General features: G+C 42.5%; 1 protein-coding gene across 7 annotated transcripts in view; it reads right to left on the reverse strand.

Moving 5' to 3' along the window:
• TSGA10 (testis specific 10) overlaps window positions 1-17,001 on the reverse strand; it is a 74,350-nt gene that overhangs the window by 51,745 nt on the left and 5,604 nt on the right. For 5 of the 7 annotated variants that reach the window (XM_045005564.1, XM_045005573.1, XM_045005602.1 and 2 more), the window contains exons 3-8: window positions 13,665-13,880; window positions 12,054-12,119; window positions 7,920-8,120; window positions 7,204-7,359; window positions 6,249-6,422; window positions 6,028-6,105 (exon numbers count right to left, since the gene is read on the reverse strand). In XM_045005564.1, the coding sequence (XP_044861499.1) occupies window positions 6,028-6,105; window positions 6,249-6,422; window positions 7,204-7,359; window positions 7,920-8,120; window positions 12,054-12,119; window positions 13,665-13,880 (891 nt within the window). Of the gene's footprint in view, window positions 1-6,027; window positions 6,106-6,248; window positions 6,423-7,203; window positions 7,360-7,919; window positions 8,121-12,053; window positions 12,120-13,664; window positions 13,884-17,001 lie in introns of all 7 variants that reach the window. The other 2 variants (XM_045005611.1, XM_045005582.1) reach the window with 2 other exon arrangements.

Below are 17,001 nucleotides of genomic sequence, written 5' to 3' on the forward strand. Positions count from 1 at the left end.
GACTGAAAATCTCTTCCATTTGGCCAGGGAGGTAGCCCTGGTGGAGGGTTTCCTATTGCCAAGGAGGATTTCTATGCCCAGGTCCGAACAGAAGAGCTCCATCGGGTTCAAGCCATGGAGCTACCACACCGTGAGGTGCAATGACTTGAGGTTCGGGTGCTGGAGACAGCCATGATCCTGAGTTATCAAGTCTGGGAAGAGGGGCAACGTGATTAGGGCTTCCATGGACATTTACAGGAGAGATGTGTACCAATGTTGATGGGGCCAGGCTGGGTCTATCAATATCACTGAGGCCTCGTCCCTCTGAACTTTGAGGAGCACCTTGTGAACGAGAGGGAAGGGAGGAAATGCGTAGAGGAAGTGGTCCCCCCAAGGAAGGTGGAATGCATCCATGATGGAGCCCGGGCTGCGATTCAGGAAGGAGCAAAACTGCTGGCACTTCCTGTTGTGTCGCATGGGACGAAAAGGTAAGGCAGGAGGGGGATCCAGTCTTTGTACTGGTGCGCCGTTCTCGTTTGCACCTTCAAAGGGCCTGCTTCTGGCCTGATGAAGGTTTCAACTGGCCAGAGCCCTGACCAGACAAGGGGTGAGGTCTCTTCTTGGAGTTCCTATTTGTCCTCTGTGAGCTCTCCTGCCTATTCTGCGGCAGCTGGGGCCTAAAAATGTTTCTGGTGCATGGCAGGAGTGAGAATACACCTTCCTCCCAAAAAGGTCCAATTTTTTGGCCTCTCAATTTTTTGGGGAGAGCCCCTGGTATCCCTGGTGCTCGCACTGGTTGGCCATATCCACTATCAGGGAATCCGGTGGGGGGTGCGTATAAAGATGTTAAAACCCCTTGGAGGGGACAAAATAATATCTCCGCTCATATCTTTTAGCAATAGGAGGCAAAGAGGCCGGGGTCTGCGACAGGGTCTTAATGACTTCACTGATAGTCTTTATCAGTGGCAGCACAATATGGGATGGTCCAGGAGGGGAAAGGATATCCACCATAGGGTTGGCATCCTCCACCGCTTCCTCTGTATTGATGTTAAGGTTCTGGGCCACCTGTCTCAGCAGCTGTTGTAGAACCCTGCTGTCCTTCAAGGCCAGAGCAGTCGATGTGCCTACCCCCACCTTGTCCGGGGAGGAAGAGTACGAGAGACTGACTAGAGACAGAGCCTGCTCTCTGCCCTTAGCCCCTCTGGGGTCCCAAAGGGCGAAGATCTCTGGTGCTGAAGCCTACGGGAAGGTTCCTGGAGCGGAGAGTGTCAGTGCCGGTGGCTCAGATGGTATCAGTGCTGGAACCGTCAACACTGGTATTGTGATCGGCTGTGTTACTGTTGATGTCCCTGGTGCTGAAGGTGTCTGCGGCAGCCAAAGGATGCTGAGACTACCAACACTGACCTGGATCCCTGGCTCTGCTCCTGGCTCTGGTGATAGGCCCAGGGTGTCCAGAAGGGACACTAGGGTAGGGCTTGCCACTGATTCGGCCATGGTGCCGGGTAAGGCTGATGGTCTCTGCAGGACAGGGACCTCCTGCTCCTACTGGAGCATAATGACTCCGCTTCCGACTCCAAAGTCTCCAACTGGGACAACCACGGAGGTGCAAAACCCCTTGGTGCTGGGGATCGATACCACGAGCTGTGGGACCAGTGTGGCTTCTCCACATGAGCTGCAGGTGCTGAAGGGCAGTGCACCAGGGACCCATCATCACCAGGGCCCGAACCAGTGCCAGCGATCTCTCCCACCTTGGAGGGGAGGTTGGCGCCATAAGTGCCAAGAGACCTGACACAGCTTCAAACGCGTCCAGTGTGGAGGGGAGCTGCATGTCTTCATTCTGGCAGGCTGGCAAGTGATGGGGGTCCAGACATGACTGAACTCCCGTTGGGGCAGGGGTCGACAAAACCCATGGCGGTTGAGCCGCCTGGTCGTTAGGCCTACCTGGAGAATGACCTCTGTCAGGTTTCTTCTTCTGAGGTGCTGGGGATTGCGATCAGTGCCTCACGGAGGTCTGTGGCATGGCTCTGTGCATGGAGCTATGGTGGTGCTGAGGGTCTCTGGAAGAGTCCTTCCTCGGCACCAGCTTGCAGGTCGAGGGTGCCGGCGCCCTGCACACCAAAGAGGAGGTTCTTGGGGCTGGCTCCAGCGTGCTGGGGTCTGACTGGGGTCAAAGAGCTGCCTCCATGAGTAAAATACATAAGTGCTGATCCCAGTTTTTTAGACGGGAGCGGTCCTAAGACAGAACCCTCTGCAAATTTTGCAGCGCTCCGAGATAACCCTCGCCGAGACACGTCAAGCACTAAGTGTGCGGATCGCTTCTGGGCAGACCTGCAGCAGTCTATACATGCCTTGAAGCCTGGGGACCGAGGCATGCCCCGGTGCTGGGGGATCACTGTGTGTGTGTGTGGGGAGAACCCCCAAAGGAAACTTAAGAAATTACCACTAACTACTAATAACTAACTACAACTATATAAAATGGAGAGAAAGGACACTGCCAAGAAAACGTGCTTGCCGAGGCAAAAGCTACGGGACGTTCCAGCTAGCCATCACTGGCAGCAAGAAGGAACTGATGGGGTGGCGGGTTGGCAGGGCCCTATATCCAATGCCAAGAAGGAGCAACTCCAGGAGGTGTCCAGGCCGACCCTACTGATACTGCTAGGGGAAAAATCTTCAGGCTGTCGTGCACGCAGCACGCACACACCTAATTGGAATTGACATTAGCAATCACTCAAAGAAGAGTATGTCTTATATAGAATATTTTTTCTGCTAGTTCAAATTATACTCTGATTTGTACTGTAAATCTTTTATTTGAAAGGCAGATCTCCATAGCATCTTCTGAGCTCAGGGCCTGATTGAAAGCCCACCGATTAATGGAAAGAAATTGGAGTGTGTCTCTCATCTTTCTTGTAGTATATCTATGTATCCGACATAGAGCAGCACTGGCAAAACTATACTATTTGCCTGAGACAGATCATAGAAAGAAAGTGTGAGTTACTGGGTCATATCTTTCAGCTCTAGTAGTAGGTTGCCCCGCTAGTGGAAATCTTGGTTTGGTGCTTATGCCCAACCATAAAACTCATATGGTGCCTAAAAGAATTAAAAATCACAGAGTTGGATGATATAGCACAAGGTATTGTAACATGATGATGATCATAGAATATCAGGGTTGGAAGGGACCTCAGGTGGTCATCTAGTCCAACCCCCTGCTCAAAGCAGGACCAATTCCCAACTAAATCATCCAAGCCAGGGCTTTGTCAAGCCTGACCTTAAAAACCTCTAAGGAAGGAGATTCCACCGCCTCCCTAGGTAACTCATTCCAGTGCTTCACCACCCTCCTAGTGAAAAAGTTTTTCCTAATATCCAACCTAAGCCTCCCCCACTGCAACTTGAGACCATTACTCCTTGTTCTGTCATCTGCTACCACTGAGAACAGTCTAGATCCATCCTCTTTGGAACCCCCTTTCAGTGAGTTGAAAGCAGCTATCAAATTCCCCCTCATTCTTCTCTTCTGCAGACTAAACAATCCCAGTTCCCTCAGCCTCTCCTCATAAGTCATGTGATCCAGCCCTCTAATCATTTTTGTTGCCCTCCGCTGGACTCTTTCCAATTTGTCCACATCGTTCTTGTAGTGTGGGGCCCAAAACTGGACACAGTACTCCAGATGAGGCCTCGCCAATGTCGAATGGAGGGGAATGATCATGTCCCTCGATCTGCTGGCAATGTCCCTACTTATACAGCCCAAAATGCTGTTAGCCTTCTTGGCAACAAGGGCACACTGTTGACTCATATCCAGCTTCTCGTCCACTGTAACCCCTAGGTCCTTTTCTGCAGAACTCCCTCCTAGCCATTCGGTCGCTAGTCTGTAACAGTGAATGGGATTCTTCCGTACTAAGTGCAGGACTCTGCACTTGTCCTTGTTGAACCTCATCAGGTTTCTTTTGGCCCAATCCTCTAATTTGTCTAGGTCCCTCTGAATCCTATCCCTACCCGCCAGCGTATCTACCACTCCTCCCAGTATAGCGTCATCTGCAAACTTGCTGAGAGTGCAGTCCACGCCATCCTCCAGATCATTAATGAAGATATTGAACAAAATGATGATGCTAATGAGTGAAAGAATCACAGTGCTGTAAAATCACTGCATCAAAAATATAAGACATAGCTCTCTCCTGAGCAAAGACACCCAGATAGATTACTGTAGAGCAGAGGTAGGCAACCTATGGCACGTGTGCCGAAGGCAGCACGCGAGCTGATTGTCAGTGGCACTCACACTGCCCGGGTCCAGGCCACCAGTCTGGGGGGCTCTGCATTTTAATTTAATTTTAAATGAAGCTTCTTAAAACATTTTTAAAACCTTATTTACTTTGCATACAACAATAGTTTAGTTATATATTATAGACTTATAGAAAGAGCCCTTCTAAAAACAATAAAATGTATTACCGGCATGCGAAACCTTAAATTACAGTGAATAAACGAAGACTTGGCACACCACTTCTGAAAGGTTGCTGACCCCTGCTGTAGAGCATAAGGCTCCAATTTAAGTCTTATTAAGCTATCCCTGTACTGCCCTTAATTCTGTAGTCCAGAAACAAAGAATAATTCCAGAATCTCAATTTGGATTTCCTGCAAACCAACATTAAAATCAGATCACTTCAAAAAGGTAAAAGCTTGATTAGTAAAAGGTTTCAGCTTAATATTCAAAGAAATCACTTGCTCTAATCTATTTAAAGATTTAACACTAAGAAAAAAAACCTATACAAATTCTCCACCTTCTTCTCTCTCCTAGTTTACTGATTCACTACTTTACTCTAATCCAGGGTTTCTCAAACAGGGGTCGCCGCTTCTGCAGGGAAAGCCCGTGGTGCACTGGGCGCGGGCCGGTGTGTTTACGTGCCCCGTATGCAGGTCTGGCCGATCGCGGCTCTCACTGGCTGCAGATCGCTGCTCCAGGCCAATGGGAGCAGCGATCCATGGCCAGTGGGAGCCACTATTGGCTGGACCTGAGGACAAGGCAGGTAAACACACCGGCCCAGCCCTCCAGGGATGTTCCTTACAGAAGCAGTGACCCCTGTTTGAGAAACCCTGCTCTAATCAATGGTCAAACCATCTGAGAGCAAATCAATAGGACTCCTGTACATTCAGCAACTTTCTCAACATTAAAATCACAAGACCCGAACATTGAAGTACCAGCCTCCATATTTATCAAGTGAGTTGCAGAAAGAAAAGAGTGTTCATTAATCAAGGATCAGAGGGGTAGCCGTGTTAGTCTGGTTCTGTAAAAGCAGCAAAGAATCCTGTGGCACCTTATAGACTAACAGACGTTTTGCAGCATGAGCTTTCATGGGTGAATACCCACTTCTTCGGATGCAAGACTCTTGCATCCGAAGAAGTGGGTATTCACCCATGAAAGCTCATGCTGCAAAACGTCTGTTAGTCTATAAGGTGCCACAGGATTCTTTGCTCCATTAATCAAGGGGATTCCCAAGAGAATGCAGAGTACAGAACAACTATTTAAACTTGTAAATCAAGGCTTAAATTCTCAACAATTATTTTCTCAAGCCCCCTCCCACACCACCAGGGGTCCCATGGATCTGAAGCCCTGAGCCACAAGGCTCCTGTAGATTTGAAAATATTTACCAGAGCCCCGCTCCGGTGGGCTCTGGATGAATTTAAGCCCTGCTTGTAAGTAAATGTTCAGTTACTGGTATATTAGAATCTCACTTTGAGAGCAATACAAGCTTCCATTACATTTTTCGATGTGGATGAACTCAAGTTTTTACTTCAAAACACTATAATCTCTGAAACAATATATTTAATATGTACATTTTCTTTATTAATGTTTTTCTTTTATAAATTAAGGACTCCAGCCAACACTTTACTCATCTGAACAATCAAATTGACTTAAATGGGACAATTCAGGCACGTACAGTTACTCATATGTGCATTTAGAAAAGCAGGCCCTAAAACTATACCCGCAGATCTTTAACCACGAATGTCACCTTTATGACATTAATAACAATTCGATATGTAAACAAGACATATTTTCCTTACATCTTGAACTGTTGATTCCAGCTCTTCAACTCTCTGTTCCAAGTGAGCCTTCTCATTAAATGCAGTCTCCTGGGCAATCTGTTTCAAACAACAACAAAAAATACATACAAAACGTTACTTTTAAAGTTCATTGCATACATTTAGTTTAACCACACATTGGATACCACATTGCAAACTTAACTATACTATGATGCTATAACAAGCTGGGATAAAAATCAAACCTTTAACCTCTCCCTGAGGCTATCTCGTTCTGTGGTCATCCTTCGGAAGTCAGAAACAGCCGCATCCCTTTCTGTCTCCACACGCCTTAAGATCGCCTGTGCTGTCACAGTCGTTTTAGGAATCTTGGGGGATTTGATAACATCTCGGCGAAGTCGGGATATTTCTTCCTGTGCCTGTTATTTTTAAACACATGTGAAATGTGAAACAGATAATGTAATGTATTATGGACTAAATATTTTACAAATAAGGCTGGTCAAAAATTTTCCATCAAAACTTTAACAGAAAATTGGATTTGTCACTGAATGTTTTTGCAAAAAAAGTCTGCTTTCTGCAAAAATTGAGATTTTTTCATTGAAAAACTAAGCACCTGACATTCCAATGCTGCATCACGTGCTGGTATCAAGAAAGACTATGGTGCATCATGGTAGATATAGTCTGAACAGGAAGTTTGGCCTATAGAAACGAATAGAAACACGAGGCACCAAAACTACAACTCCCATAAGATGCTGCAGTGGCATGTCCAAATCAAACTATTTACATTATTGGCAGAAATTTTTCAGTTTTGGATTTTTCAAAAAGTCAACGTCTAAAAAAAAAAAAAATTCTGACCAACTTTAATCACAAGACATGTGACTAGTGATATAAGTGCACCTCAGCAACGTTGTGGGTAATGAGGTCAAAGTCTGAATGCAATGACTCATGTATGTATTCTTTGATTCAGGAAAGCATCCCTATTCAGGACAACATTTATGAATGAGCTTAAATTGAAGTCAAGGGGACTTAAACACCTGCCTAAGTGCCATCCCGAATCGGGATAAACTTCAACCATAGAATCTTCCAGAGTAGATGAGACCTGAATTTCTAATGCAAGTACAAGACTAAAATATTTTTTCTTTTAAAGTGCTGCAATTATTATTTTTCCACTAGTTTTCTTGCTCCTGTGAATACAATTACCCGATCATAAAGAATGATGATTTTGTCTCTCTCCGCTGTTAGAACCTTGATGTTACCCTGAATTTCTGCCATGTGGCGCTCATATTTTTCCAGCATTGACTTAAGTTCTTCACGTTCTCTGAATATTTTCATAACTTCTGGATCTGAACTCATTCCCTTAAAGAATGTCAAAAAAGTTTAATGATGAGAAACAAATTTGTACACATTTCCTAGTACTTTAGGTTTTGAAATTACTACTATACACACACAAAATAGAAAGCCCAGCCCTGAACAGATTCAACACAATCAAAACTAGATGCATATGCATTTTTATCAATGTTATATACTAAATAAAAACACTAAATGGAGATTGGAAATCTCTTTCATGTGCAAAAACTCAGTCTTCTCAATCTGATTCAGTATTCTCTACTCACTTTATATCATGAAACTAAAGGGTTTGGTTCACCTTTTTTGGGGCTAGTAATTGCCTATCACAAAACTATTTTTATTAAACACCTTATGAAGTATTTAAATGTCATCACAGTAAGCCTTAAGGAGATGTAAATCTAGAACAAGGCAGTGCTTAGCTATGTGTGAATTGCCTGAGGTTGCCATCCATTTTCATAACTAATAGACTATCTTATTACTGAACATGGATTTGGAGCCACGTCCTGTGTTAGGGATTTCAGTACAAAATAAATGCATGACTGCTATTCTATAATGTATTCCAAGCTTACCTGGATAGGTGAAGAATGTTTTGAAATGCTGCTACGAGTGGGGCTGTGCTTAGGACTTGAAGATGTGTTTCGAAACATCTTCTTCAAATTCTCAGCTTCACTTTTATAATAATCTCTGTCCTCCTCCAATGTCTTGATAAAGGTATCAAGTCTTGAAGGAGACTTCCCTAGTGTTTTTTCAGATTCTGTTTCTAAAATAACCTTTTAAGTACCAAAACGAAAAATGTGTTCATTGAAATATAACATTTTAAAATGTAATGCACTTATATTTCAACACAAAGTGGATAAACATACTTTTCAAAATATTAAAGTGAAGTAACTACTTGTTTCACATTTTGAAACATTTTCCCAACTACAAGTAGGTAATTCTACAGTTGATCTAATAGGATGTTCAGTTATTCAGTTTCTTCCATCTTTTCTCTTAACTACTTTTCCTTTTACAAGAGTTCTCCTTGAAACTTTCAGCATCTTAAATATAACAAAGATTGTATACTTAGACGGCAACTTGAGAATGCTTCCTGCTTAAAAGGTATCCTGAGCTAAATAAACTCCAAGACAAAATGGGGAAGTGATGATTAACCCTTGATACATTACCACCAAGTTAACAGGAAGCACCATTAAACTACTGACTTATATAACAGTGTCTAATTATTATATTATAACTAGGGCTGTCGAGGGATTAAAAAAATGAATTGCAATTAATCATGCGATTAAAAAAAATACAATTAAACAATAGAATACCGTTTATTTAAATATTTTGGATGTTTTCTACATTTTCAAATATATTGATTTCATTTGCAACACAGAATACGAAGTATATAGTGCTCACTTTATGTTTATTTCTGATTACAAATATTTGCACTGTAAAAAACAAAAAAACATATTTTTCAATTCACCTAATACAAGTACTGTAGTGCAATCTCTATCATGAAAGTTGAACTTACAAATGTAGAATTATGTACAAAAAATAACTTCATTCAAAAATAAAACAATGTAAAACTTTAGCGCCTACAAGTCCACTCAGTCCTATATCTCGTTCAGCCAATCGCTCAGACAAACAAGTTTGTTTAGACTAACAGACGTTTTGCAGCATGAGCTTTCGTGGGTGAATGCCCACTTCGTCGGATGCAACTCTTGCTGCAAAACGTCTGTTAGTCTATAAGGTGCCACAGGATTCTTTGCTGCTTTTACAGAACCAGACTAACACGGCTACCTCTCAGAAGTTTGTTTACATTTGCAGGAAATAATGCTGCCTGCTTCTTGTTTACAATGTCACCTGAAAGTGAGAACAGGTATTTGCATGGCATTCTTCTAGCCGGCGTCTCAAGATATTACATGCCAGATGCACTAAAGATTCATATGTTCCTTCATGTTTCAATCATCATTCCAGAGGACGTGTCCATGCCGATGACAGGTTCTGTTCGATAGCAATCCAAAGCAGTGCGGACCGATGCATGTTCATTTTGATCCTCTGAGTCAGATGCCACCAGCAGAAGGTTGATTTTCTTTTTTGGTGGTTTGGGTTCTGTAGTTTCCACATCCGGAGTGTTGATCTTTTAAGACTTCTGAAAGCATGCTCCACACTTCATCCCTCTCAAATTTTGGAAGGCACTTCAGATTCTTAAACCTTGGGTCAGTTAGAAATCTCACATTGGTACCTTCTTTGCGTTTTGTCAAATCTGCCGTGAAAGTGTTCTTAAAACAAACATGTGCTGAGTCATCATCCGAGACTACTACAACATGAAATATATGGCATAATGTGGGTAAAACAGAGCCGGAGACATACAGTTCTTCCCCAAGGAGTTCAGGCACATATTTAATTAACACTTTTTTTTTAAAAACTAGCATCATCAGCATGGAAGCATGTCCTCTGGAATGGTAGCCAAAATATGAAGGGGCATACAAATGTTTAGCATATCTGGCATGTAAATACCTTGCAATGTCAGCTACAAAATGTAAACGCTTGTTCTCACTTTCTGGTGACATTGTAAATAAGAAGCGGGTAGCATTATCTTCCATAAATGTAACCAAACTTGTTTGCCTTAGCGATTAGCTGAACAAGACTTAGGACTGAGCGGACTTGCAGGCTCTAAAGTTTTGCTTTGTTTTGTTTTGAATGCAGTTATCTAACAAACAAACAAAAAAATCAACATTTGTAAGTTGCGCTTTCACGACAAAGCGATTGCACTACAGTATTTGTATGAGGTAAATTAAAAAATACTATTTCTTTTATCATTTTTACAGTGCAAATATTTGTAATAAAAAATAATATAAAGTGATCAGTGTACACTTTGTATTCTGTGTGGTAATATAAATCAATATATTTGAAAATGTAGAAAGACATCCAAAAATATTTAATACATTTCAATTGGTATTCTATTGTTTAACAGTGCGATTAAAACTACGATTAATCACAATTAATTTTTTGAGTTAATCGCACATGTTAACTGTAATTAATCAACAGCTCTAATTATTACTACTTCTACTACTACTAGGAAAAACATGAGGTTGTCATGTCTGGTGTTGGTAATGGATGGTGAATTTTGAGGATGATAGTAAACTGGAGGGTAGGTAACTATGTTAATTAAAGGTCATCTGCAAAGAAAAAAAAATGGTGTGGGTTTTTTGTTTTTTTATGATGTGTAAACAGGATCTACCCATATTTTTCTGCTTTTTTTTTTACTTTAAAAATGCCAAGAATGTCAAGTAACATCTTCCACATCTTCCTTAGTATTGAGAGGAAACTCTTTGGAGGTCTCAGATGTGGACTGCGGGAGAGATGGGGAGGGTATCAAGCCTTTATTTGAGCAGGCAGGTGCTGAGTCTTTAACAATGATATCTTTTCTCCCAAGTATTTCTAATTTATTTAAATTTAAATAGATGTTAAACTGAACAAGAATCACTTTCTCTTTCACTCAAATTTGACCTGATTAGAGTCCTAATAGGTTTATATTACATCAAGTTCTCCAGACATCTACAGAATCTTTCAGGAAAAAAGGATAGAAAAAACCTGATTTTCTAATGGAATAGAAATAAAGCAGGGAAGAAGGCCTGAAAGGGTTTTTAAAATATGCACTCATTGCTGTTGGATGATAAACCAAATGTTTAGTTTTACAAGTCACCTTTAAAAATTGTTGAACATTCATGAAATAAAATCTGTACACCGTTTCTGTGTTTTGGCTGAGAAAAATCCCATTTCAATACGAGTTCATTTTATCACACAAGTAGATACATGTGCTATCAATACATCTCAATTTAGCATAACTATAACAATACAAAAAGGCTATTTTGCTTGGCAATGTTCAATGACAGGATCATAGGAAAATCTTTGATGGGGCCCGATTCTACAGGGCTCTTAATTCCCACAATTCCTACTCACAAGATCAAAGCCACTAAGACCCTAATCTGGTAGTGAGGTCTGCAGAGGGGTCCTTCCACAGGAAATTCATTAAACGACTGGGGTCTAAGAAGCAAATGTAATTACCAAAAGCCTTATACTGTAGGCATGGAAATTTGTGGAAAAAGCTTAATATTGTAGTATGGTAAGAGGTCTATGTGATCTTGATAAATCAAAAAAATTACTTCCCAGTTAAATGAAGGAGTCTATTAATTATACCAATTTAATCTTGAAGCAAATAATATACATCCATTTTGTAACCCAGAAGTTTTTCTTGCTGATAAATTGTTTATTAGACTTCTATACAAGTTTGTGTATATTTCCAAATGTCATTGTTCAATGTTATGGTTATCAACATTTGGGGAACACAGAATATTAAAATAAATATCTAAAGGATTAAAATACTGGCTGTGTGTATTTCACATATATGCAGAATTTTGTTTTAGGAGTATTCAGAGCAATCATTTTGGATTTTGTAGAAAAGTTAATGAGACTCTCAAAAACAAAAACATTCAAGTGAGTTGAAAGATAAAGGATATATTATAGTCTATTTAAAGAATGAGAATTACCAGTGTAAACCGAAATGGAAATATTCTCTATAATCTTTCTATTTTATTGAACCAGTAAAAACCAAAAGACAATTAAATGTACATATACTAGTATTAATTGCTCTTTGAAAGTAATAACCTACATAAATACATAGCTGCAAAAATACTAAGAATACATATTTAACTTACAGATCTAAGTATTTTGATTGTGTGCTCCAACTTTCTAATATTGTTTTGCTGGCATCTAATTTGAGTCTAGAATAAAAAGTAATACAGATTACATTTATTTATTTACAGGTAGTAAACTGAAAATACAGCATTTTTTGCCCCACTTTCTTATTCTTTTGAAGCATCTAATTGGAACTCTCTTCCAGGTTGGTTGGACTGGGGACACGATATTTAAGAAGTTGAATCTTTAAGAATTAACTAGAACACAAATGTGCAGTCAATTAGGATTTTGCCTGGATAAACTGTACAGGATCAGGACAAAAAAGGAGAAGTGTCTGTCCGGGTGAGCAAAAAAAAGTGCAGGATCCCCTTTTACCAGATCTGCATTGCCAATAAAATTTTGGAAATCGGACGAGTTTGAGTATTCCAAGGACTAAGAAGATAAGCATGTAGATACGTTAACCACACATGCATAGCTCAGCCTACCTTCCCAGCTCTGGGGTTTCAGCGGTGGGCTAAGCGTTTCCGCCCGCCCCCGCTCTGGGGTTTCTGCCAGCCGGGGTCTCAGTCTGCTGTCAGCCTGGGGTTCCTTCACCCAGGCCAGCAGCGGGCGCTGAATGGGACCGGCGGCGGGGCCCCTCTGGCAAGGGGCCAGCAGCGGGAACCCCAGAGCAGCAGCGGGCTGAGAGGCTCAGCCTGCCCCACTCTGGGGTTTAGGCCACCGGCTCCTGCCAGCCAGGGTCTCAGCCCGCTGCCAGCCTGGGGTTCCTTCACCCAGACCAGCAGCGGGCGCTGAGTGGGACCAGTGGTGGGACCACGGCTGGCAAGGGGCCAGCAGTGGGAACCCCAGAGCAGCGGCGGGCTGAGCCACTCAGCCTGCCCCGCTCTGGGGTTTCAGCCACTGGCTCCTGCCAGCCAGGGTCTCAGCCCGCTGCCAGCCTGGGGTTCCTTCCCCCAGGCCAGCAGCGGGTGCTGAGTGGGACTCCAACCGGCAAGGGGCCAGCAGCGGGAACTCCAGAGTGGTAGCAGGCTGAGCAGCTCAGCCCGCCGCCGCTCTGGGGTTTCCACCGCTGGCTCCTGCCAGCTGGGGTCTCAGATCCACTGCCAGCCTGGGGAAAGGAACCCCAGGCCAGCAGCGGGCGCTGAGTGGGACCGGCGGTGGGACACCGGCTGGCAAGGGGCCAGCAGCAGGAACCCCAGAGCGGCAGCGTGCCGAGCGGCTCAGCCCGCCCCGCGAGCCGAGCGGCTCAGCCCGCCCCGCGTGCCGAGCGGCTCAGCCCGCCCCGCGTGCCGAGCAGCTCAGCCCGCCCCGCGTGCCATCAAAAATCGGCTCGCGTGCCACCTTTGGCACACATGCCGTACGTTGCCGACCCCTGGTTTAACCCATTACACTAGGAGCCCTTTTCAAGACTTATCAGGTTGGAGTGTTTCAATCTTCATTACCCATTACTCCCTCTTTCCTTTATTCATTTTTAAGTTTTAAAATGAGTAAGATTTTACATGAAAAAATAAACAAAAATCATTTACATTCAGGCAGAGACCATGGCTATAAAGTTTCATCCCAAAAGGTTAAATTTTATCAAACTTATTGGCTCCCCCTATAATATATGTATTCTGTTCAGCATTTAATACCTTTGCTTCCTCAAGTTCCTGGTCAGCAGTATCCAAGACTAATTCTTTTTCTTTTTCCAGCTGTTCAGCTAGTTTGTCAACTACAGCAAGTTCTTTACACAGATACTCATTCTTATTGGTCAAACTGTCCACCTGACTCTCCACCACCTGCTTACTATCAAGCAATTGCATAACATGTTGCTTTAAATCATGGTTTTTCTTCTTCAGATCGTCAATCTACTAGGACCAGGAAGAACAAAGACATTTTACTTTTCTTAATCTTAAAAGGTATAAACTGGAGACATTTCACAGCAGAAATATTTATTTACATTTTGCACTCAGTTTAGTAAGACAGTGACAAGCCCAAAATTTTCATTAATTTACACTAGTAGCATTTTGTAGAGACATAAATGACTATCCAAGGTGAAAGGCAGTGAAGAAACAGGCCCCTAATTTCCACCCTAAAATTAAGCAATCTGCTTCTGTTTATTTCTCTTATCCATCCTAGTTGTTTTCCTTTCATCAGCAGCTCCACAGATTCTTTGGCTGTCCTCTCCATGTGATGTGTACACCATTTGTTGGTCTCCCAGTGTGATATGTAACTCCCAGTATCCCCTTGACCACCCCCACAAACTGAGCTGCTACAGAAGAATTCCTCTGATAACGCTGGGAGAAGAAATGGTTCTCAAGCTCTGCCTGAATTTCAATTAGTCTTGCTCACGAAGGCTTTGCAAGTATCTTTTCTACCACCTGCATATGGGGTCTATGTGCTTCCTGTGTGCTAAAAGCCAGCAGGGATGTACTAGGTTCATTATTGGTGAAGACTGTTAATATCCCCCTAAAGTGGAGGAGGACAGGGTACCTGATGTTCTTAAGGAAACTGCTTAAGAAACGACATGTCAATGATCTTGCCACCTATTAACCTGCTCTGACCTGCTCACTTTTGGGGAAGGTCCCTGAGAAAGTTGTGGCAGACACCCAGGCAATCTCTTAAGTCCAAAGATTTCAGAGATCGCAGTCAATCAGTCTTTAGACCTGGTATGATATAAAAACTGCACTGGTTGCACTGGTGAATGATTTCATAGTAATTTATAAGGATTAAGTGTCCATGCTGATATTATTGGATCTGTTAGCTGCAATTAACACCAATCACCACAACGTTTTATTGGGATATCTGCAGGCATGAATAGCAGTCAACAGACCTGCCCTTGAATCATTCTGATCAGGGAGGTCCCAAAGAGTGGTTTGGGACAGAAGTTTGTTCCTTCTGAAGGGTTCTGTCAAAATTGGGATTTTGCCAGGGCTAATTTTGTCACCCCTTTTATTGAACTCATATACAATATTAACAGAGTTAACATGGAAATATTAGTCGCAACAACTGATATCAGCTTCATATTTCCCCCACAACTGATCCAGTTTTATAATTGGAGATATACCTATTTCCTAGAACTGGACGGGACCTTGAAAGGTCATCGAGTCCAGCCCCCTGCCTTCACTAAGCAGGGCCAAGTACTGATTTTTGCCCCAGATCCCTAAGTGGCCCCCTCAAGGATTGAACTCACAACCCTGGGTTTAGCAGGCCAATGTTCAAACCACTGAGCTATCCCTCCCTACACCATTACACTTGGTGTAATAGAATGAATAACCCAATGCAGTTATGAACTGGAGAATGGATAAAGGTAAAGTGGTTGAGTCTTAAACCAGATAAAACCAAAGTGTTGTCAGCAAGGGCGATATCTGCACACTTGGTTGAGGGAATACATTATTTTTTTAATGTCTTTCAAGTTTTAACTATAACATGACCAACTTTTAAAATTACAAAAATAACAGAGGTGAAGCCAGCAGCTGCTCGACACCTTCATACCTGAAATAATAACCACAGTAACAAAATTTCCCTTACCCCACACAAACAACCTATATCATCCTCTCTATCCCCCAAACCCTGGCTAAATAGACAGGCCTTGAAGCATGCTCAAAAGGTCACCATATTCAGGCTGTTTTGGGCCATGAAGGAAAGAAATGTTCTCCAAAGCTGAGGGCCCTAAAAGAGAACACCCTGCTGGCATCTCCCTCTCCTTTATATCAACAGGATTGTAATTTGAGCAACTGTGAGAAGGTGAAAGAGGCAGTTTTTCAAGTACACAGGATCGAAACCATTTAGGGTTTTTCAGATAAAAAGTAACACCTTACATTCTACCCAAAAACCAAAAGGCAGATAGCACAGATCACTGAGCACAAATGTCACATGCTCCTACCAAAATTTTGCATTCTGCGCCAGCTTCATTTTCCACGTTGACTGAGGTACAACCTCATGTAGACCATGCTATAACAATCTTGAGATGACAAAGGCACAAAAATGGTAGCAGTCTCCTAGCCGTAGGAGGATGGAGAAAAACATTCCTGGGCAATATTACTATAGGATAATTCAGCAGCAGCCAGGAGTTCAAAAGAACCTGTAGATTATGAACTCTAGAAACAAATGGCAGGCACACATGCTAAATATGAGGGACAGATATAATATACACAATATCTTCTGATTTCTTCTCCCAACCAACCAGCATCACTTCAGCCTTGTCCAATTTGAACCTCAGCCAGCAAACTTTCCTCCGTGCTCCAATTCAACCCAAGCACTGAGCCAGGAGTTCAACAGCACCGGCTGCTGGATCAAGTGAAACAGAGATATGATGCTGGATATTATCAACATATCAGTTCTGCTGCCCTTACCTCCTCCCAGCTCCAATATACATTGAATAAAAAGGAACACAAGATGGAACCAATTGTGAAACTCCAAATGACATCGCCCTAAGGGTTGAAGGGCTATTGCCCTTCACAACTATCAGAGAACACTAAATAAGGAAAAGATAGTATCATCTGAGGAACTGCTTGTCCATTTCCATTAGTCTGCAGATAAGTTACTACTACTCTGTGATCAACAGTATAGAAAAACAGCCGATAGACCTAACAATATCAGTATGGAGATCTCAGATTATCCACCACTACTACCACGGCAGCTTCTGTCTTGCACCAAGGTACATATCTAAATTGACAAGGGTCAAGAAGACTCTAGGTATTCTGATGGTTGTCTCACTATAACATTCTATCTAATTTTAACAAAAGACAGAAGATTAGCTACTAAACAGGAGCCAGATTGTTGCATCAAATGCTGGTTTCTTGAGAAAAAGCCAAGCAACAGCTTTCTTAAGAGATGCTGGCATTCTACACTCTCTCATTTGACAATATCCACCAGCAATGGATCTAGTTTTCTCTCTTAGCTTTCCCAGCCAGGTAGGACAAGTTCCAAAGACAGGTTGTGGGGTCCCAAATCTTCTAGTGTCTCTAGGGTGACCAGGTGTCCCAA

The sequence above is a fragment of the Mauremys mutica genome, chromosome 1 (genome assembly GCF_020497125.1).
Source record: "Mauremys mutica isolate MM-2020 ecotype Southern chromosome 1, ASM2049712v1, whole genome shotgun sequence".
NCBI lineage: Eukaryota > Metazoa > Chordata > Testudines > Geoemydidae > Mauremys > Mauremys mutica.